The sequence below is a fragment of the Plutella xylostella genome, chromosome 23 (assembly GCF_932276165.1).
Source record: "Plutella xylostella chromosome 23, ilPluXylo3.1, whole genome shotgun sequence".
Classification (NCBI taxonomy): domain Eukaryota; kingdom Metazoa; phylum Arthropoda; class Insecta; order Lepidoptera; family Plutellidae; genus Plutella; species Plutella xylostella.
This window is the reverse complement of record NC_064003.1, coordinates 6,412,352-6,436,452: the sequence shown is the minus strand read 5'-3', so window position 1 is coordinate 6,436,452 and position 24,101 is coordinate 6,412,352. Positions and strand designations below refer to the sequence as shown.

Sequence of the window (24,101 nt, the reverse complement as noted above, 5' to 3'; positions counted from 1 at the left end):
TCTAAATAATATAATTCATTTAAATTCATGTACTTCGGTATGTCAGTGTAAGAAATAGAAATGTAATGAGAGAAATGTAATGCTAGTACCATGTAAACTTGCTTGAAAATAATCAGGTAAGTATGTATATAATTTTATGTATATATTTTATAATATGAAATACATATTAATATATTATGACAAAAACAAATAAATTCTTACTTTAATAAAATTTATATAAATCTTTTTTCTGGCCCACGAGAACCATAAATTTTCAATTTAATTGATGATCACGGATTCCTATACGTAATTAAAACGTAATTAAATTATATCACAACGGGAATGCAGGTCATTCCTTATCACATGATTGATGAGGTGACACTTGTGATGAAGGGCTATTGTCATATTTTGTAATAAGAAATATAGCGAGATTATCAATAATAATCAATAAATAATGTATGTTCTGAAAGTGAAGGTTGGGTATCACTAATTTATTTTACATCAGGTTTGTATTACAAGTATTCACATGAGGGCCCGTAAGAGCTTGTACACAGCACTGCGAATCAATATCGCATTGCGTTATGTTATGCGAGTTATGCGATGCAAGCTCGCATAACTCGCATCACGCGCTTTGTAGGCGCTGCAACTTTTTAATTTTAAAATTTGTTAAAGAGTTACAGAAGTGGTAATTTTTGGTGCTTAATTATTCCACAGAAAGTAAGATAATGCAATGAATGGTATTGATGAATGACTTTACCCTTTGATTTTACCACGAATACCACGATACATTGACACCAATGAGTTCCACTACTAAGTACCGTTTGACTCATACGACAGCTATACAAATATAAAAAAAACAATGCATTGAGTTAGTATTCATATAATTAACTTCTAAATAATGAGATATATTATAACACAGTAATATAATAATGTTATAAAGTCAACATAATTTTATATCTAACTGACAAACCAAAATTTCTCACTGTTTGAGGCGATTAAATGTAAATAATTATTCCGGACCGGATAGTAAATTACTTAACCGACTATTCAATTAGAATGTAATTGAACTATTTAACTAGAGCATTCTACATCCATTACCGAGTGCAAGAACAATCATCGTGAACTTAGAATGTGCCCTATGTCAATGTTACAGTGTTGACAACTGCCCTACGTATTTAATTTAGTAACTGTCAGTTTGTCACGACCCTAGATTGTGTCAAGATCGTTTTACTATGTAATTGCTCCCGCTCGCCTTACCCACTGCCTTACCAAGTGTAAGTACATCCCTTCTGAATATTTTAATCTGTGGTTGGCCAAGTTCTGTGGTATCTAGGCGGTCTCGGAAGTCCTTGAATATTCAAATAGGTAGATTTATGTGATCATTGTATCCTAAACAGATCCTTCCCTAATGGGAAGTGCTTTGTCAATCATTGACGTTAGTATTCGTCCTTTTGACTTTGACCGATTAAAAAATGTCGGCAACAATGTGATATCAATGTCTCATCGCCGTATTTGCAATAAAACACTCGGCAATGTAAACACAGCGTTACTTATAAGGGTATGTTTCCTCATCGGTCATTAAAGTTCAAATCACGGCTATGGCCGCCCAATGGCAAGGGTAACCGCTCTACGGCCAAGAGACCGGATATAAACAACAGGACAACTTTGACAGCCGGAAGTGCAAGTAATCGGGATCCTTTATTTCCTTTTTCAAAACTTTTGTGCCAAAAGTTAAGACCTCACTGACCGTGAGCTACCATTTATACTTTCGGGGTCAAAATACTAAATTGAGATAACAATAAGTGCAATAAATGTTAAATTCTAATTTAATATACCCACGCGTCCAAAAAAATATTTTTTTAAACCTTATTTAATTATGTTCTTGAAAGATATATATTTTTAGTCTGAGGAAGAGACAATAATTTTATAGTTATCGACCTACGCAGCCACCCATAGAAGAAATCATCTTCAACCATTGAGGATGGTACACCTGAGTCCGCGTTGTTCCATGCCTACATCTATACCATATGCATCTAGTCGCTAAGTAGGTTGAAGATTGTAAGAAGTCATCCTGTAATTTGAGTTTCAAGGACATGAAAGTCAGTGTTATTATCAGCGTGGTTGTGCATTAAACACCGTCATTAACAATAGCACAAGTGAGCACAGTGCAGTTTCCACCGCCGGCGCTGTCGCAAGGTCCGCTCACTCGTCCGGTCCAACCTGCAATTTCTACATTTGCCCTTCACCGGCAGCATTTTAGATATATTCTATCTAATACTTTACGTATCAATCTATTAATAGCATAATTTATGTACACTTTTGTAAGCCTTATTAGCTTATCCTTGAAATTATATCGGTGTGTCTTCTTCATACATTAAAGAGCCTCGCTCTTGTTGGTGTAGTTCTCGCCGAATCCCGGCACCGTGGTCCATCACAACGTCACAAGCCAGTTCTGTAATTTTATAGTACTACTTCTTTTCCTTAGTCTCTTCCTCCCTTCCCTCCTATTTTGCCTTCCATTATATTTGTGATGAATCGGCCGTGTCGTATCTAGTCTCCAATGTATTTCTCTTCTCTAGTACTCTAATAAGGACATCTTCATTATTTTTTATTTCTAACCAGTTATTTCGTTTCATTCGTCTCCAGCACGGTGTATGTATGTATATATTTATAAACATTGGATATTGATATCATACGCCCTAGGTACGAAGTAAATCTTCTGTAACTTTATTATATTCGTTCGTTTACGTTTGTTTTCAGAGCGAACCTTTATTTCCCAAGGGTCCGGTCGATGTTTTCATTCGCTTTTATGTGGCCTGAAATATATCTAGACTTACAGAATATAAGCTTGACTAGACAATCTATGAGTTTGCAGTTGAATCTTGAGATTCTCGAGAATATTTTGACATTTACCCTTGAATCTTTATTTATTTATTTATTTGATACTTTATTGCACAAATATAAGTGTACAAAAGGTGGACTTAATGCTAAAAGCATTTTCTACCAGTCAACCTACAGGAGGTACAGAAAAACTAGTAACTTTATGGTAATAAAACAAAAAAAAAATAATCTAGTTAGTCTTATGTATATTGTACTTTGTACTTGCAATTTTCTCGAGATAGAAGAAATCAGAAATGATGTAGAGTTTCTGTAATCAGAAATTAATTCACGTTGTGAATTGATTGTCAGGTCATATTCTATTAATATATTGCTTGAATTAAATGATAACAAACAGATAAAGATATACTTAAGCCATATAGTCAGAGCTAAGCGCATGGATTAGGTAGGTGAGATATACCTATTACATATGTATGTTTATACTGAGCAAATATGACTGTGACTGATAAACGTAAATAACACTTTCTATTTGCTACATCAAGATATTCTATGCATTTTAAATGATATGTACTTATGCTAGTATAAGAATATTCTTATTTTGATCAAGCACATAATAAGCATTATAAGAGTAAATAAATACACTGATATCAAAATCTGTAAGTCGTCTATAGGTACTCACTCAACTAGTTCACCTCAACAACTCTCTTTCTACCTGTATTGTAAATCTATTACTTGCAAAAATGGAAAAAAAAAGAAATTTTAAGTTCTAGATAGCTGAAAACAAATTGTATATGTGTGCGTGTTTCAAAACATCCTTATTATTTAACCTGCTATCCTGCGACATAATATCCTAACGAGCTTGTATACTTGTATAGGTACAGTCAACCCCACGAAACTTTCAGGCTTTGCATATTTAATATCAAAACCACCTTCAGTTCCTTGCCACTACTGCGCGTAGCGAATGTTACTTTAGCAGAGGAGCAACATGTTCTGAGGTGTATCGCCTGAGGCAGGGCTGAATACATGAGCAGTGTTTGAAAGCAGCCGTCTCGAGGCGCATTATTTATTCAGAGCTCGGTTCCTCTGACTGAAGGCATCTCTCGGTACTTGCTTGCTCCACTAGGCACGCTTCACGATTGTTGCTCAGGGAGATGGGACATCGCATCATTGTGAATAAATTCTGTAGCAGAATAGGATAGCGTGTTGTTAGGTTTTGTGTCAGGAATGTATGGTGATAATATTCGTGAATTGATCTATTCTAGCACAAATATTATTGTAATTATTTGCACAATTTTTTTTAAGATTTTTGCATCAAAAGTGGTAAAGGGAAAATAAATGTCTTCGGTACTTATAAGGTTAGCCATACAACTCATACAAGATCTTAATCCAGGACGTTTCGCGTACAAATCTATTACAACCGCGCATCTCAATAGTAGCCATGAATGAAAATGACAAAGTCCCCGAGTACAATGCACGCGATAAACAAGTTAGTACTCTGTTCTATTATGCTGCCAATTTCGCAAGGGGCCCGGTGGTCTTCACTAAATTGGTGGACGGAAACTAATCCCATATTATTGTATTAAGTCGGCAGGTCCCGACGTCTGCTGTCTACTGGACATAAGATAAAGGGCCCGTTTAGACGGTTGTTAAATTACGCCACCGCACCGGTAGCAAGTTAGCTACGCATGTTCCGGAAGAAAATGAGTTTTTAAATTAAAGCATAGTGTTCATACGGTTAAATTTTAGGACCGTGGTGTATTTTTTTTCTTATCTAAAGCATTTTCAAAAACTATTATCTCTTACAGTGCCACAAACTTATCTGTTCCGGTGAGAGCGAACTAAATTGATCCATATCTAATTATCTACTAATGAATTATATATTGATATAGATTAGATGGGTTTATTGAAACCACAAGAGCGAATTACAACTACTGGCAAACTTAAAATCTTATATAATGAAGAAATATTACACATTTACGTGAGCTGTCACCGGAACAGATAAGTTTGTGGCACTATACATTATCATAAATTATTGTGATTGTCAAATTACATTCGATAGTTGTTGTCTCCTTCACCTACTGCCGCCACATGCAAGCTTCAAGTGGATCCTTTTATCATACAATTTTGCAAAAACACGTAAGCAAGCAATTTACTGAAACGAGCATGTTATGTGTTTATTTTTACATACACCACAATAGCCATGGTTAGTGGGTGCGACGATAAATAAAGGTACTTACTTAAGTACTGGTGGTTTATTATGAACATGGTTAAAATGCAGTAAAATAAATTGCACATAAAGCGCAATAAAATTACAATATGCATAAAAATGTACCATTACAGGTAAGCCCGGTTAGGTACCTACTAATTTTTCTCTCAAATTTTTAGATAGGTTAAAATTTAAAATGTATGACCAATGAAACAGTTTTGACTATGACTTCATGAAAAATAAACCCATTGAACTATTATGTACCTACTAACTCGAATACGTGAATGAGGGAGTCATTGCCTAACAGGTAGTTGCAACCATTGCATTCCCTGCAATATTATAAACGTTAGTAATTTTCGATATTACAGTCCGACAAGGCGCATGGCATGCAGCATGCTAATAGTTCCAGAGCGTTGCTGGTTGATACTCTCGTATAGAACGGATCACGAATCACGAGAGTCATCTCATTGAGAACGTTCGCTTCCTGACACGTCCCCTCGCGCCCGCGAGCGAAGAAAGCACTAGTCACGGCAAAATGAAAAGGATAGGTACTTTGTCTTAAGAATACCCCTGAATAAACCCTACATGACAGTTCGCGGGGTTATAAAAAAAAAATCTGTTTTTACCTCCGGAGATGCGGTTTTCACCCCTTGGGTAACAATGGGTGAAAATAATTAATTCGTTTGTCTACGTCGATAAATATGCCTTGCAGCCTGTTCAGTCTTTTGAAAATTTTTAAGTGCCCTATAAAATTAATTTGCTTTTTAGATAATTAAATAAGTAAGTAGATTTATTTTAGACAGATAAGTACTTATCGATTAGTTGAGCATTAAAGCTTATTAGCATAGGAAAAATGCTTTGTGGTATATGGTGATGATGATACTAACACATTATGTACCTAATAATTAATCATTCTAGTCACTCTACTAATTACACGATGCATCAGCTATTTTCATGTTCTTGATGTAAAGTGATTAGGGATCGCTTAGGCACAGTGTAATTAATATTATCTAAGATTAATTAAGAATGAATTTAGATTCTTATTGTCATACGCCCAGTTACCTAGCTAATACTTATGTTTCTAACAATTTATCTTTTTACGAATTATAATACCAATCCGCGCGTGATGCGCAATTAATAGCTACGTGAATCTGTAAGAAATATTAAGTTTTTTTTATATATTTTTTCACTGGAAAACGTTATAGTTGAACTAGTGATGCTTATTTATACAATTACCTTGCTTGTAGTGTTAGTGACATACACAAGAGCTAGACTAGGGTTTGTCACCGTGCTGTGATGAAAGGATTGGTCAGTTAGATTAGGGTCAGTCGCTGACTATCGTGGGTGCACCCAACGTAGGTATATTTACATTGTAGTCGAAATGCCACATCCAGCGGTCGAGAGGTTCGTATCTGAATGTGTGAGCTCCGATTTGCCTGTCGCGTAGTCACCTCGATATGTAGAGGCGGCGATACCGCGGAGGCAACGATATTTTATACGAACTAGATGGACTGTAAGTGCAAAAGTAACGTCTCGACAAATAAAACCCCACTTCTACCACTGAGCTCTTATTTTGAATTAGGTCGGTAATCGGTTAGAAGATTTGCGATTCATTGGTAATTATAGATGTGATGAGTTTTAGCTTTTTTTGGATGTGATAGGTACTACATCTAGTTCGTAAGTATATCGTCAATCTGTGCGCTGTGTCCAATTTACCACGTCAGTGGGCAACACTTGTTCCCTGAGCGGGCAGAGCGGAACGCCTTGATTGGACTTTTTATCCCACTATTGGGGTAAAGAGCTAAGTACTTAGGTTCAAATAGGAAATTGATTGAAGATTTTCGCCGATTTCCATGTTGAATAGTTAAGTGGGCGTGAAGATAATGCAGATAAACAGTGTAGCCAACAAAAACATCGATATCTCAGAATAAATTTAACTATTCGTTTTTACGTATATTGGAAAAAAATAAGAAAATTGCAACAGAATCAGTGTGAAAAACTTACTAGAACTGGGTCAAAGTCAGGCGTTTGCCGCCCGCAGTGCGATTTCGCAAAATAATTTAAGTTCACACGAATATTGTTGTTGCACATTCACAACTTTATCGTACATTTAATTGAGCTATTAGTAATTCAGCTCTAATATAATGCAACGGTAAATTTGAACATTATCAATGATCTCACAGGTATATAATGTATGTTTGTTTACCGACGTGAACGTATGTGAAACTGCACCTAAAGGAAGAACATAATTAGCATTTAACTCTTTGTGTGCATGATAAAGGTGACTTAATTAGATAAATTAAAGCAATCTACTCGGGTAGGCAGAGGTTGACAATAGTAACACACACTCCGTAAATGTAAGTGAATAATTAAATTAAACTACTTAGTTGTAACAAATAGATTTTATCTGTACAAGAAAAAAACGTATCGCACATAACTATAATTTAACGTAACTTGGTTCGGTATGTATAAGAATCGTTGTTAAAATAAAACAGTTATTTCAGGCTTCATCTCATGAAGTGGATCAGTATGTCATGTACTTACTTACTAGGGGAAGTCGACAGATAAAATTCCACCCTTTACAAAGGAAATTTGAGGATTATGAGAGCATTAGAGGTCAATAATGCATGTAGCTATTACGAGCTAAGTGAACCATGCAAATCGCGATCCTGTAATCGATATTCAGTTTCAGCCTTGGCCTGAAATGTGACAAGCATCGGTCTGCCTAGATTAAGACTTATGTCTGTGGTATAGCGACTATATTTATTCAAAACATACATAAATAGCTACAGCAATTTTACAGATAAACAAAAAGGAGTCATGTTTCATAATAAAAGAGGGACGATTCAATGTTTGCATTTTTCTAGGAAACAGAGATGCCTTCTAGTGAATAAGAGACCGCAAATAATAAATTAAAATTTATATGATTTCTTTGAATATATTTTATTCCATGAAATAGTAAATGTGGGTTATAGTTATTCTAATTCTAGCTAATGAAGTATACATATGTAGGTACTTGGTCTGAACAGGTAAACTTTTTGAATTTATGTAAGAAATAAGGTATAAAAAGGTGTTAGTGATCTCAAAGAAAATAATTAACCGAACATTGCCTTTTTATTTTGATGACGATTCCATGCCACTATCTTGATTACCTACCTTCCAAAGGCGTGACTATATCCATCCATCAAATCTTTCAATCAATGTACTAGCCTGAGTATGGAGTATCTACCTACGTAGTAGAGCCATGTTTCATGCATAACAATAAAGATCATTGCCAAGGCGTACGATGCACATGGGTTCAGTAAAACGTGAACAGTCAGTGAACTCCGAATATACCTAATTACTTTAACAGAATAAAGACATCAGGCGAAAAGACCGTTAGGTATTCTTTTGTACAGATTTTAAAAATAGCATTAAAACTAAAAAAGCGCTGTGATTAATTTCATTGAGTGTAGGTCTTTCAGTGTTCGATGTCTACCCTTCTAAATTGCCATACAAACGACAAAAGGCCATTTCACTATTCAGATTTCGAGTAATAGAACACTAACGCAAAGTGGCATCCACTTTGCGTTAGTGTCCTTTGCCTACCTCATAGTCATAATATGGTACAGTAGCAGGTGTGAAAATGTTTATTATCTGCCGGATATGGTAGGCCTGACATACCTACATGGCGCATGGACTAAACAAATCCCGATAATAGTTTTCAGCCAGGAAACCTCCTCTAGAGTATGCCCCGCCACGCCCGCGCACTAGTAACTGTGTCTGTCTGTCTGTCTGTTACTCTTTCAAGCCAAAACTACTAAACGGATTTGAATGAAATTTGGTATACATATGATCTAGACCCTGAGATAGAACATAGACTACTTTTTATTCCGGAATTCCCACGGGAAAACTTGTTAAGGCGAAGCGAAGCTCGCGGGAACAGCTAGTACAATATATACCAAACCCACAGAAAATGTCAATCATGTTATCTCACAAAAATACTGTAGGTTGTTTTTCCCAATAAAACTGCAATTTGTAGACACTGCACTTGTTTGTCTGTACCTTTTATAGTTAATTGCCGGCTCGTAGTTAGAGCACGTGGTACGGCGCACGCGACGGTGCCGAATGGGGACCCTACTGCGTTCAGAAAAGTTTCATACAACCTTACATTATACATCTTCTTGTGTCTCATTGTGTCTGTATAAACCATGGAAGTAATAAGTATTTACAATATAAACACTAGAAAAAGGATGATTCAAGTTAGCTATGGCATAATACAAATGTCACACAATATGCATAGACTAGAATATTTTATGAAAGAGATATGAAAATATGGACATTGTTGAGAAATGAGAAATAAAGTGAATAGGTTATAAGCACAAAAAATAATTTATTAACTAGTTTCTACTCACTAATCAGTAAGAGGAGTCGTTTACTCAAAATCTTAATTGTTATTAACAAGGCTAGCGTGGATTCAACAGACATTACAAAAGAAAATAGTGGTTCTGAATAATAACCTAATAACCTTTAAAAAACGATGAGTGATCGGAACATGGAAATACAAAGCAATCAAGAGGACCGTTCTAATGGTATATTTAATAGCAATATTTTTTATAAGGACTTACTTATTTGCAAATTATGTGAGTAACTATACTTGCATTGTTTAGTTAGAGTGTTTAGACGTGGTTTAGACCATACGAGTCTGTTGTTTAGACCACACAAGATACAAGTAATTTATTGCTTCAATTTAATTGTATGCAACAGGCAAGAAACTTGCACATACTAAATTAATTGGTACTTCAAGTGTTGAATCCAGATGACTTAATCTTTTGATACTGCAGTCCTCGCCGCACGAAATATTTATCTACATCGATAAGCTCGTAGGTATAAATAATGCACCAATGACATCGTTGCCGTGTATAACCTAAAACACAATACAGTTTTTCGCATCGGCTGGGATTTCTTGAATAGGATACCTATAGTATAGTGTGAATACGTTTATTGGTAATGTTACCGTGACCTACGCCCATAAAGATACAAAGTAAGATTAGCTACATACTTGAAACTAATTTATCATAATACAGAGATCAAGTGATAAAAACTGATTAAGGAAATAAAGAAAGAAAGAAATGTCTTATAAGATTTATAATTTATTATACTATTACAATCTTGAAGATAGAAGCAAAACATTTTGAATTATTTACGATGAATCAAAAGATCAATAGGAAAACTGCTGGATTGTACACGTAGTGCATCATGCATACTCATTCTAAAAGCTCTTTCTTAGCCGAGACGTAGAACTAGAGACATAGTGGTTTTTAAATAAGTGCATGGGCAGTCAGCGTCTGACGCTATTCTCATTGGCTAATCCTGTCACCACGGTGAAAACCCACGACCACATCTAGTGTTCACACGTTACGACGAAGAAGCATAAGCGTCAATTCACACGTACCACAACCACACCATTTCGCAGCGACAAAATGTGGTCAAGCTGTGGTTACGTGTGAATAGTGTGACAGCGGCTTTTTGCAGTTGCGTTGTGGCAGCGACAAAATGTCGATGTGATTGCGTTGTCGCTGTCATTGCGATGTGGTAACCACGTCGTCTTGTGCAGTTAATACGGAGAACAGGTTGCCGCGGTGCCGCCGCCGCGTGGCGGCGTTGCCGTTGCGATGTGGTTGCGTTGTGGTTGCGATGTGGTCGTATTACACAGGTGGTCGATAACAACGGAAAAATGTGGCACGTGTGAATTGGATTATTCATTGTCAATACAAAATATACGCCCGACCACATCGCGTGGTTGTGGCTGTGTTGTGGTTGTGGTACGTCGGAATTGACCCTAAGAGCATGCAGCAATTCGACTATACTTCTATCGCTCACCACCAAAAATAACTAACCAAAACCCTTTCCCCGTGTTCCAGTAATCCCAAACCAAGAGTTGAGCGGCAGCCGCGAGCGCAAGGCGCCGGCGCGGCCCGCGGACCAGGACTTGGTGTCGGCGGCCATCGGGGACTACGGGAGATGGCAGCTGCTGATCACCTTCCTCATATCGCTGTTCTCCTTCCCGTGCACCTTCCACATGTATATGAGCAATTTCACGGTAAGGATTCGGTAGCGGGCCGGCGTCGGTGGGGTTTCGTGAGAGCTAAAGAAGTGTCGGTCATTTGTCGCATTTGGGTTATGCGAAGATTTCTACACTCGGGTCATTATTTCAGTTTTAACATGTAAAATGTTTTGAGTTTCATGACGTCAAATGGCTTCAGTGGTTTTTCAAATAATTGTTTGCTCTATTTTCGAACAATACCTGGTCTATGTGTATATGTCGCAGGCATTTTGTAAGATCTCGCCGTTTACATACGGCGTCGTCAGTTTACAAACGCTCGCTGTTTTGTAATTTGCCGAAGGCAAATTGTATATTGCCGTGTCATTTTATAATATTCCCCAACATTTCATTGAAAATCCATACGCCGTTTACATAATGCCGCGGCAAATTGAAGAATTTAGTTCTGTTTCTTACCACGCGCGGCGCTGTTGATCACAACAACAAAAATGGCATCAAGTAGTGGTTCTGTGACTCAATAAATACTCAAAACACTGCAAATATTACGAGTGTAGAAGCATTTTCACCAAATAATTGTGACTTTAAAGTCATTTATTACAGTGCAAGAGCAGTAAAAAGGCCGTAGACAAACGACAAAGTTTTTGAGGTTATCCCGCACCTAAAAACTACTACGTTATCCATAGATCCCGGTGTACGGAGGACACATGCAGGATATTAATTTAGAGTTTTATAAATTCTTAAGTAAACTCTTTAGTAATTCGTTTTCCTAAGTTTAGCGCATTCGGGCACCAGTGTTTGTTTTTATCTGGAAATGCCTAGTTTTATTGTTCTGTATAAATGACTACGTTTTTTATTTAAATGTATCTTTTTATTAAATATTTAAACTTATGTAGTACCTGCTTAGGTACCTACTTTAGAAAACAAAAGTAAAAAGTCTTATTTGAAAGTCAGATTTTTCCATTTATTCAAAGTTCAAACTGTGTTTTATCATGGTCAACCTAAAAATGCAACTAACGTCGAAATCAGAACGTTTGAACGAGTTATCAATATGCCTTCGGCAAATTACAAAACAGCGAGCGTTTGTAAACTGACGACGCCGTATGTAAACGGCGAGATCTTACAATGTGCCTGCGACATATATAATAGCTTCATGACCATTTTACGTAAAACGAGATCTAAAATATAATTTACTAGCTGAAATTTACATGAAAACACACGTTCACAGCACTATTATTTTAGGTTTTTTATCTTAAATTATGTACGGTGGCCTGCGCCTAAAAGTATACAGGCGGAGTTTTTAAAATAGCGATCCCTGATGATGAAGGGACCAGCTACATCTGTTATAAATCCGGGGACGTGTTGTGTGTGATGTGTGTAGCAGTGGTGTTTATATGGATGTGCTTGAGCAGCATGTGAGCTTGATATCGCTGTTTTGAAAACTCCGCCTGTATACTTTTAGGCGCAGGCCACCGTACGACCTAATCCTAACTATATAATATTATAAATGCGAAAGTAACTGTGTCTGTCTGTCTGTTACTCTTTCACGCCAAAACTACTGAACGGATTTGAATGAAATTTGGTATACATATGGTCTAGAATCTAGACCCTCAGAAAGAACATAGGCTACTTTTTATCCCGGAATTCCCACGGGAAAACTTTTTAAGGCGAAGCGAAGCTCGCGGGAACAGCTATTTTTAAATAATTTTGAATACTTAGCTATATTACGATAGGAATACACGCATGACTTACATATTTAATCACACTAGGTACTCTACAGTTTACAGTTAAGGTGTTCAGTAGTACCTCATCGCCTTTTCAGTGAGTGAAAAAGTTTAAGTTCTCCTTGTGAAAATTACATGACTGTGACCATTATCATAATAATACCCAATAATAAAATATGCTATTTTTATCAGTTACACATCTGAAGTCGACAAGACAAGATTACACGTATGGTACAACGTACTCGTACAACTATACAAACATTTAACTTTCGATAATTTGTGATTTGGTAGATCACAATCATTGGGTTGATTAAGAGATAGTACTGAAAATAAAATACTTATATACTTACATATTGTATTATGTATTTAGTAGCATAATATTTAAACGGTCTATTTTTTTTTTAATTCCCGCTCCTATTAGAGCTAGTAGGTATATATATGTTCCTATTTTCTCATTTCAGGTAGCAAAATCGGATTACTGGTGCGCCCGTCCCAACAACCTCTCCTCAGTACCAGTCAGCATATGGAAACAATACTCCCAGCCGAACGGCCCATGCACCATACGCCAGCTCCCAGACGGCATAACCGCAGAAGCTATCTTCAACAACACTGCCCCTGTGTTAGACACGTTTATGAAGTGCACTAATTGGGAGTTCGATAAGTCTGAGATCTCGTCCACAATAATATCGGAGTGGCTGCTGGTGTGCGAGCGGCAGGGGCTCACGAACCTGGCCGAGGCCATGTTCCTGTTAGGTGTGGGCCTCGGAGGCGTCATCGGGGGATGGGTCTCGGATAAGTAAGTTGTGATCTGAAAATTATAGTCACGAAAAGAGCATTCTAATGACATACGCCTCGTCGTTATTGGTCGGTGGTTACAGACAGGTCCCATACATTTTTGCCCGTTTTCTGTTATTTATAACCTTATCTAACGGTCAGATAGAGGTTAGATGTGAAAATCTGTAGTCATTCTTATATTATATCTAGCTGTAATATCAGAATTCAGATTCGAAGAACAGATTTTGTATAGGTACTCGTATGTGCATTATGCATGTTTTATGAACTTATCCTCACGATTTTTCCTTTACCTATACGCACGTTCTTGTTTAGCTAATTGAAAGTTTCAGCCCACGCGTCACGATCACAATAGATACGTACACATTATATATATATCAGTTACTATGATAAATACTTATGTATAATAATGCATTTAGATAATGGACAACATTTCATTTTCTTTACCCTATATTTTTATTAGTTATTCGGAAACTTTATAGAAAATTAGTGGACCCGTATATTTTTATTTTGTATATACATAAATATTTGCATGTTATTTTTAACTTTAAAGTTAATTATTTTAAAACCGGAAGTGACGTCACATATTAGACTCAATTTTTATTTTTGTCTATTGCCTGAGTCTCGAAAAAAACATAAATGACACTGACAAGTGACATTTAAATTTTGTTTACATGCCAACCAACAAATGGGTCATTTTCAAATGACCTTGATATTTCCGATGATGGAAAGTAGGTACTTATCATGTAAAAAAATAAGCAGAAGCATTTTTTCAGCTGTGTAGGCGGTGGCATGCTCTGGGACATATTATATAGAGGTCATCTCTTAAAAATAAATTAAAAAAATTGTCAGAAAGTGTCAGAACAGAATTAATGAAAATGACCCAAATAAACAACAACGTCACGATGAAACGTAAACGTCAATCAAAAATGAAAGTGACAGTTACTTTGTTTTTAAATATTTAAGCTTTGATCATCAAAATGCATCGCACCTGATGCATGACGTCATCTGCACTTTTTTACTATTTTATGATTTTCTCGAAAATGATACATCCAAAAAATACAAAAACATTTTTTTTGTGGCCTTTAAAGCTAAATCTCGAAATGGTTTTCGATTTATAGCAGCTTTAGTTTTTTGAAATGTTGTCCATTATACCGCTATACATACTAAGCACTTATTATTTATGTTTTAATTATGCTGAAATATAATAAGCAAACTTGATTTGATTGGAACTTGAATATAAATTAAAAGTAGCAATGTGTTGCATTTTTAAACCTTTGCTATTCTGCCTTACTTAGTAACTATTTACAGTCAAAGTGAATAAAAACGCAAGAGGCACATTTGATATCATCTGTAGTTGTTCAGGATGTTGAAAAGCCTAAATGAAAATATTAAAATTGTGTTGTATTTCCTTATTTCAAATAAAAACCTAATTCAGAGCATTTTTTGTGATTCCTAATAATCACAATACCAACCTTATTTTTCTGGTAGAACCCCTTTTTTCTTTACAACACTACCAACTAATCAACTTCTCCATCCATTCCAGATTCGGCCGCAAACGCATCCTAATGTTCATGGTGCTGGCGCAGACGACACTCGCCCTCCTCTCGCTGATGGTTCGCTCGTACTTCCAGTACGTAGTGCTCCGTCTGTTCGTCGGCTTCGTGTCAGTATCCGTAGTCTACGCCGCCTTTGTTCTGGCCGTGGAGATCGTGGGCGGGAAGTGGGTGACCATAGCCGGCGTGTGCAACTTCTTCCCTCTCCCTCTCGCCTACATCATCGTGTCGCTCGTCTCGCTCTTGCTGCCCGACTGGAGAAACCTCACGCTGGCGCTGTCGATTCCTGGGTGCAGCTTGCTGATATTATGGTACGTATTTGCTACTGTAGATTTTAAGTGCTGTTTTTTGTGCGATAACTTAAAAGGAATTTCATTTGAAATTACATTCTTAATTCTAGGTTCGTGATACCAGAGTCTCCTCGCTGGCTCCTAAGCATGGGCAGGATAAAAGAAACCAAAGTGATCCTGCAGAGAGCAGCAAACTTCAACGGTCGAGCTCTTCCCAGCGACATCGACAAACAGCTCGAGTTGAAAAAAGCCGAAATTCTTGGTCAGAATGAGAATCCAGGAATCGTAATGCTCTTCAAGCCGCCCTTACGGAAGAGGACGTTTTGTTTGGCGGTCGCTTGGTTCGCAATGACGATTGGATACTACGGCCTGGTACTAAACATTGGGAACTTCGACATCTGGAACGTCCACTCCACGTCGATAATCCTAGCCGTGGTTGAAGTGCCAGCGATTGCGTTGAGCATCCCAGTTCTCCTAAAAGCTGGGAGAAGAATCCCGATATTCATCACGATGGTGGTGTGTGGGCTGGCGTGTCTGGCGACGGAGGTCTTCGCCATCGCCTACAAGGAGAAATGGGTGATGATTGGTTGCTTGATGGTGGGGAAGTTCGCCATCGCTATGACCAACATGATGCTGCCTATATTCACGGCGGAGCTGTACCCGACAGTGGTCCGGAACCTGGGCGTCGGCGGGAGCCAAGTGTCAGCGGGGATGGCCTTGATTATTATACCGTATCTTTGGAATTTGGTGAGTTTCAGCCTTAGACAAGTGTTTCATTCAGCTTTCAGAGTAACTTAAAAGAAGATTAAAAAATCTTGCCACTCCATTTCTCTTTCTTATGATGTGCTTATGAATTATTGAACTAGTGAAGAGAGTAATGTTTTATTTTAGTCAACTTATACCCATTCTAGATACGCTTTCCCCAATAGACACTCACTCTTCCACACTTTCACCGGTGTGACCTCATGATGATGATATCCAACCACTGCCCAAGGCCTTCGATTCGTCCAAACAAAATTCGAATTCACCCTCTCTTTCCCTCTCATGAAATCCTCCATTTGGCTGACAGTGAGGTCAATTCTTCCAGACGGCGTTCAGCGCGCACCTGCCCATGGTGACGATGGCGGTGCTGATCGCGCTGGGCGGCGGCGTGGTGCTGCTGCTGCCCGACACCGTGGACCACACAGCCGGCGGTGACGTCATCGCCGACAAGACGTGAGTATACCAGAGACCTGGGGGGTATGACGAAAAAACTGAGTTTTGGAGCACTTCCTGACGTGCCGATTGCACGACAGTCTCGTTCAATCGTCAGTATAGATAAAGTAATCCTCCTGTCTCCGCAGCACTGGCACGTTATTGATATTGATAAATGCGACTATATCGCGATTATACCATTTTCCAGAACCAATGAAGTGGGTGACACTTTAAAATTTTCCATTTAACGCATGAATACTATTGCAAAATCTGTCATTTTATTGACAACGACCACAGATAATATATATTTCTTGAGTACACACTTTGGTAAAATGGAACGTACTAGAGACGGGACACATCAAAGTCGACGTTCTGAAATCGATAAAATATTAGATTTTTTTACATTGTATTATAGTAAGTAGGTATACATATAGTATTTCTTACTTACTTTCTCATCAACAGCTTTAAAACAAACTATGATGTTTTTGGGTGGATTTCAACAAGTCCTAAAAAATCTTCATTTCCGTGGACTTTTTTATCTTTAGGTTTTTTATATTGAAAAAGCGCTTTTATTAAAGTTTTTGTTAATGTTAGTGTTCTTACTTAATGGTTAGCAGATAAGTTAAAAACTTAACGAGATACAGATGATCAAAAATTTCGTGCCACGGCGATGACACATGCGTTCACGGCAATGAAATAAGCGTCCACGGCAATGAAAAAAACATCCACGGCAATGAAACTAACGTCCACGGCAATGAAAGAACTGTGCTATGGATATGAAAGAATCAATCCACTGCAATAAAAAAAAAAACTGTGAGGGAAACGCAAACTTATACTTATACAAGATTATGTATGGTAGAAATATTTGTATAGATATTGGAACGACAGTACGTATAAAATAATAAAGAATGTAGTATGGAATTCTTTAATTAGTATTATGGGGTACGTATTGCGACTTATAAAAACGAAATGTTTAATGTCACATTAATATCGTTCACAACATAATATAACCTATACCTTACCTACAACCCCATAATACTTGTTGCCAGTGATGACCTACGATGCCAAGACGTGGTCTTTAGGCCTCTTAAATAGGCTCGGAGTCACCCAGCGAGCTTTGGAAAGGGCTCGGCGTATCTCTACGTTATCGAATCAGAAATGAAGAGATCCGTAGAAGAACCAAAGTAACCGACATGGCCTATCGAGTCAGTAAGCTGAAATGGCAGTGGGCCGGACACATTTCTCGAAGGACTGATGGTCGGTGGAGCAGAAGAGTCCTCGAGTGGAGACCAAGTACCGGCAAGCGCAGCGTTGGGCGGCCCCCCGCGAGATGGACGGACGATATAGTCAAGTCCGCGGGGAAGCACTGGATGCGGGCCGCCTCCGATTGGACAAGGTGGAAATCATTGGGGGAGGCCTATGTTCAGCAGTGGACGTCCTATGGCTGAGATGATGATGATGATGATGATGATAATATTATACAGTATACGAACTGTTAATTTTATGTAAAGTTCATAAAATATATTATGATATGACATGATCTGTGCTGAATTACAAATCACCGAACAAACCACCAAAAGCAGCAAAACCTAAAGATAGGTGCAGTTAGGTGCACATGTTCGTCAACAGCGAAGTGGGGCGCAGCATGTGCACTTAACCGGTTCTCCTCACTTTCCTTGTCATCGCACCTATCTTAAGGTTTTGGTGCTAGGTGTTTTGATGGTGTTGTGTAATTTTACACAGATTACGTGATATGATAGAATATTTTATGAGGTCTATGCTAAATGAAAGTATATTTTAATTGATATAATAATATGAAATGTATTTTATCATCATCAGCCTATAATCATCCACTGCTGGACATAGGTCTCTCCCAAGGAGCGCCACAACACTCGGTCCTCGGCCTTCCTAATTCCAGCTTCCAGCTACTACTGGCTGTCTGCCTAAGCTTGCATATTTTGACAGCTATGTCGGTAACCTTATTCCTGTGACGGATAACCTCTTTTCTGATACGATCCATTAGAGAAACCCCAAGCGTAGCTCTCTCTATAGCACGCTAAGTGACTTTAAATCGGTGAACCAGTCCCACTGTCAGTGTCTACGTCTCTGCACTGTACGTCATCACTGGCAGAGTGCACTGGTTGAAGACCTTTGTCTTCAGGCTTTGAAGAATGGCCGAGGAGAGGCATATATATGTGACGATGATTCCCAAATGCAGCCCAACCCAGTTAGATGCGCTTTTCAGCCTCCTTGTCGAAATTGCTTCTGCCTAGCCGAATAGTCTGCTTGAGGTAGACATATAGTTGTCTCACCAACAATCACCGGCTCCCGTTTGATGTGAACATTCTACATGACTTTCATCTTGCCCAAGTTCATACCGAGGCCTACACGTTGGCAAGCAGCATTTAGGCCACTGAGTTCTTAGTAAGAACTCATTGGTACTTGTCAGCGCCGGGATTTGCAACCGCATCTCCGGCATGAGAAGCGGCCGCTTGAGCTAAAACAGATCTTATTCATACATAACGTTAATTATAATACTTATTTTGTGATGTTTTTTAATGATAAATAATACATTTAGTTTTTATACATCGCGATACGCGCCCGTTTTATCGAACTGCAAAAAGAGGTAATTTGACAAGTCCTGTAGGTAATTTCAGTGATCGGTATTACCTGTATTACAAAAGATGGTAGGTAAATATATTTTTATTTGCCTAATCATACATACCATGGCGATGAAAACATATGTCACGGAAATGAATAACCTGGCCACGGAAATGAATAACCTGGCCACGGAAATGAATAACCTGGCCACGGAAATTAATAACCAGGCCACGGCAATGAATACATCTTATTTTACAAGACATGGCGATGAAATTTTTTTCATTGCCGTGACTTTTTTTTCATTTCCATAGCAAATTTTGAACGGAAACCACGGAAATGAAAGCATGGCGATGAAAATCAAGCCTTTAAATATAAATAACAAAAAAAGTATTAACTATTCGAAGAAACAAACACTTTATAAGATGAATATTTTCAAAATGCTTTCTTTTGAATGCTTACTCAAGAAGACAAACTTAATTTTATAGAAGTTATATCTATCCACGGCGATGAAAGAAAAAATGTCCAGTGACCAAAAACAAATATAACTTTCACTATAGCCCGAAAACGTGGGCACCTGTGTACCTCTTTCCACGTCGAGTAGTTAGGCGACACTTGTAAAAAACGATTAGCGCACCGAGGGGGGGACCATAGTTCATAGATAAAACAATATACTTGATCATGTTTAGGTCACGGCGATGAAATGTAGTTCTGGGACACATGAATTTTCACTTACCATTCGTTATATTCTTTATCTATTTGAATAAATGTATTTCGTAACAATACTTTAACTATTAATGTATCAAATGAAACTAAGTTTAAATCTTAACACTCAATATTTTTTCATCAATGAAGAATAATACAAAACGAGATGACCTGGGGACAAACACGGCAATGAAAGATTTGGAGGTTTAATATTTTTTTGTAAAGTATCCATTAATCCTATTGATAAAATATTTAGTGCTTCATATAGATTACTATTCCACATAACCGGAAAAAAATATTAGAAAATTAGAACTTTGTTTTTTAGTAGCGATTTCATTGATGCCACGCAAATTTTGGCCGCGGGAAATTCACCCTTTTAATCAGAGTGCATATCTCTCTTATGCTGCCTCTCAGAATAATAACAATTTTAATATATTTTATTAATAATCTACCTTCATGTAGTTCATCGATATCCTTCGTATAAATTGAGTAAAGTTTAATTTATGGTTTTATTATCCTATGGTTGTTGGAAAATTTCGGTCTGTTTTTTGTCATTTTGTTTGTTATTTTGGTCAAAATGCCGAGAAAGGCTGTTTGGTTGATAGAACAAAAAGAATTATATTACAGGACTGTGACTATTTGGCTCGGATAGATTGTTTGCAAGATGAACTGGTCATCAATGTCGGTGTTTAATCTGACACATACAAATTGACCCGTACAAATATCGATAGGTACAAGTCGATAGAATTTTACTCTCGGACATCTCTAAAACTGCCAAACTCAAAACGTCATGAAAACGTCCCCCATATCATTGGTTCTGGAAAATGGTATACACAAAAATATGCTGTGAATGGTGGAGCGTGCATTAAACGGGTTTATCGAGGTCGATAATGAACCAGTGCTGCGGGGCCTGAAAATTACGAAACTCCACCCCTCTAGCGTAGCACTTGAGCTGGAATGTATTAAAATTATGTTAATTTATTCTTAATACAATAGATAACACTTTGCTGAGATTTGCTGCTGGCTGAACTAGTTCGCAGATTATATTAGTACTTAGGTATCTACATAGGTCAAGTCAAGACTAAGTGATAAAATATTTCAATCAGTCGCGTTCAAATGACGCAAATCAAAGGCCAAAACTGATAAATTATTGCTTTATCTGTTATGTAGATATAATATGTTTTTAAAGATATAATTTCAACTTTATTTACTCCTTACTTGAGAGCAGTGGTAGCTCAGTCGGGTAAGCGCCCGCTTCTCACGCCAGAGATGCGGGTTCGAATCCCGGCGCTGACATGTACCAATGAGTTCTTTTCTGAATTTAAGTACAATGTATACCATCGCTCTTACGGTGAAGGAAAACATCGTGATGAAACCTGCATATCTAGATTTAGCACATCTAGATATGTGAACCCACCAACCCGCAGTGGACCAGCGTGGTGGGTAAAGGTCCAAGCTTAGGAAGGCAGTTTAGACCTTGGGGATATGCACAAAGGTTCCATTCGAGAGAGCCAGGTGCAGGTACTGTTACCCCCACAGAGAATATAATAGAATAGAATAGAATACTCCTTACTTTGATTTTAATAGGAATAATCGAATCTCTGCATATTTATGCCAGATCAACATTTAATTCAAACTTCTCAATTTTGGAACATAGCTACATGCTTAGTTTACGGCACTATAATAATGCTTCTCTAACTACGAACGATACCACAGAATAATAACTAGTTCCAACTATACGAACATTACGTTTCTGGTACTACGTTACTAGATCGAAATTTATTTTAATCTAGGTAGGTACTTACTTCAAATTTAGATGACAGAATTTTATTAATTATCACGGCGAGCAATGTTCTTTTTAGGGTTCCGTAGCCAAAATGGCAAAAACGGAACCCTTATAGTTTCGTCATGTCCGTCTGTCCGTCTGTCCGTCTGTCCGTCTGTCACAGCCGATTTACTCGGAAACTATAAGTACTACAGTGATGAAATTTGATGGGAATATGTGTTGTATGAACCGCTACAAAAATATGACACTAAATAGTAAAAAAAAGAATTGGGGGTGGGGCCCCCCATACATGTAACTGAGGGATGAAATTTTTTTTTTCGATGTACATACCCGTGTGGGGTATCAATGGAAAGGTCTTTTAAAATGATATAAAGTTTTCTAAAAAACATTTTTCTTAAAGTGAACGGTTTTTGAGATATCAGCTCTCAAAGTCGTAAAAAGTATGTCCCCCCCCCTCTATTTTTATAACTACGGGGTATAAAATTCTAAAAAAAATAGAGGTGATGCATGCTAATTAACTCTTTCAACGATTTTTGGTTTGATCAAAGTATCTCTTATAGTTTTTGAGATAGGTTGATTTAACTGTAATTTTGCTGCTACGGAACCCTTTGTGCGCGAGCCCGACTCGCACTTGGCCGGTTTTTTATATTTAAATTCATATCATTGTATATATACAATGATATGAATTTAACCATTTCCTAAATCTGGATAGTCATGGACAATTGGACATATTTCTAGGTACTACCATAGACAAAAATTACCTCCGACAACTTATAAGCTGACTCTCTAATTTGCAGAGATTTTCTAACCCTTATAGGTATTTTATTTTTTCAGGACTACCGATAACACCGTGGTTCCAAACGGAACGTTCGTCATAGCCGACTCAAGAAGCCCGTAGAGTGCATAAACAAAATAATGGACATGGATATACGAATAACACAATGGTGCATAATACAACTGTTAATAGTGTACCCTGTAGGACCATCCGTGAACCAAAGGTAACAATAAAGTCACAGTGTGTGTGTACATATATGACAGTGTTAAAGGAGCTTTAAAGAAGCAATAATATCTGACAAGCCTCGAACATTCGCCGTTGTGGACATAATACAACTGTGTCGTGTACGTTGTATGGATAATGAAATTATGTTATGTGAGTGAGAAAGACTTGGGTCGAGCCGCCATTCGAGTGTTACCAAATAAGCTACGCATAGTTACGCATATGGACCGTACATGTGGATTTAACATTATCAAATAACGCATAAAAATTGTTGCATCTGATTTAATTACTAAAAGGGCTGATCTTTAGGTAGTCAGATAAAGTTAGACGATATTCTGTTAGAAAGTAACAGCAAGCAATTTATTCCTATGTAACACTTTTATATGACTATTGGATAATCAGCCCTGGATACCAGAATTTATAGCTTTAAGTTGATATTTAATTAAACTAGTGATGTAGTTTTTAAGACACTAGTTAATATTGTGTTAATTTATGTTTAGAGACAGTGTTAAAATATTTTTACTGTAGATAATGTCTTCAAACTATGATTGTTGTAACCATCTCTTTAAATTTGATAACTCTAAGTACTTACTTAGAGTTATCAAATTTAATTATCAAATTAGAGCAATATCAAATATGTACTTACATATTTGATATTGCTCTAAATCTTGTACGTGAAATTAATATGTAAAACACAGGTACATAAAGAACCTATATACAGTCGTATATACGTATAAAAGGACTATACAATGTGTTTAAAAGGACTCTACAAGCCCGAAAGATAAGCTGGTCCCACAAACTTATCCAAAAGAATTTTATTTTTATGGGACATTACAAAAGTTCTATACGACTAATTCGATTGCAATGAACGAATGTATTTTGGTGATTTATGGTAAATGAGTAAAGTCAAAGTTATAGATTAAACTATACTATACCATACTTGCAAAAGCTTGTAGATTTATATATGTTTGTCATTCTGCCATTATATTAAAAGTAACAACTCCCGTCTTATTTAATTGTTTTAAATTTACTTATAAATTATGATGTAAATAAGTTTATTTCCAATCGTTGCCTAATAATGACCTACGTTTGTAAAAAACGCAGGTAAGTATTAGTTCGGTATAATATAATTCCCTACATTTATTACGTAAATATTATACCTACGCATTACACAGAGTGTCCATGAAAATATAGATCAAACGAAACGGGTCAGGTTTAAACACCGCAAACAGCATTATTGTTATTTTCTAAAATAAACTGTTAATTAGTTTTGGATTAATTAAACGACACAATTAAACCTTCTAGGTTTCGTGTCAATTGATGTAAATTATAATTTAAGATTTTATACATAATAAATAAAAAAATAACTAAATGAAACACGGTGAGAGACAATGTT

At 37.1% G+C, this 24,101-nt stretch overlaps 1 protein-coding gene across 2 annotated transcripts in view; it reads left to right on the top strand.

The window, feature by feature from the left end:
* The window catches only part of LOC105386978 (organic cation transporter protein), a 40,172-nt gene extending 16,886 nt beyond the window's left edge, over positions 1–23,286 (top strand). For both annotated transcript variants that reach the window (XM_011557632.3, XM_011557633.3), the window contains exons 2-7: positions 10,927–11,105; positions 13,249–13,583; positions 15,126–15,446; positions 15,536–16,172; positions 16,513–16,640; positions 22,543–23,286. In XM_011557632.3, coding sequence (XP_011555934.3) covers positions 10,927–11,105; positions 13,249–13,583; positions 15,126–15,446; positions 15,536–16,172; positions 16,513–16,640; positions 22,543–22,606 — 1,664 coding nt within the window. In that variant the 3' untranslated portion in view covers positions 22,607–23,286. The remainder of the gene's footprint in view (positions 1–10,926; positions 11,106–13,248; positions 13,584–15,125; positions 15,447–15,535; positions 16,173–16,512; positions 16,641–22,542) is intronic.
* The last annotated feature ends 815 nt before the right edge of the window (positions 23,287–24,101 follow it).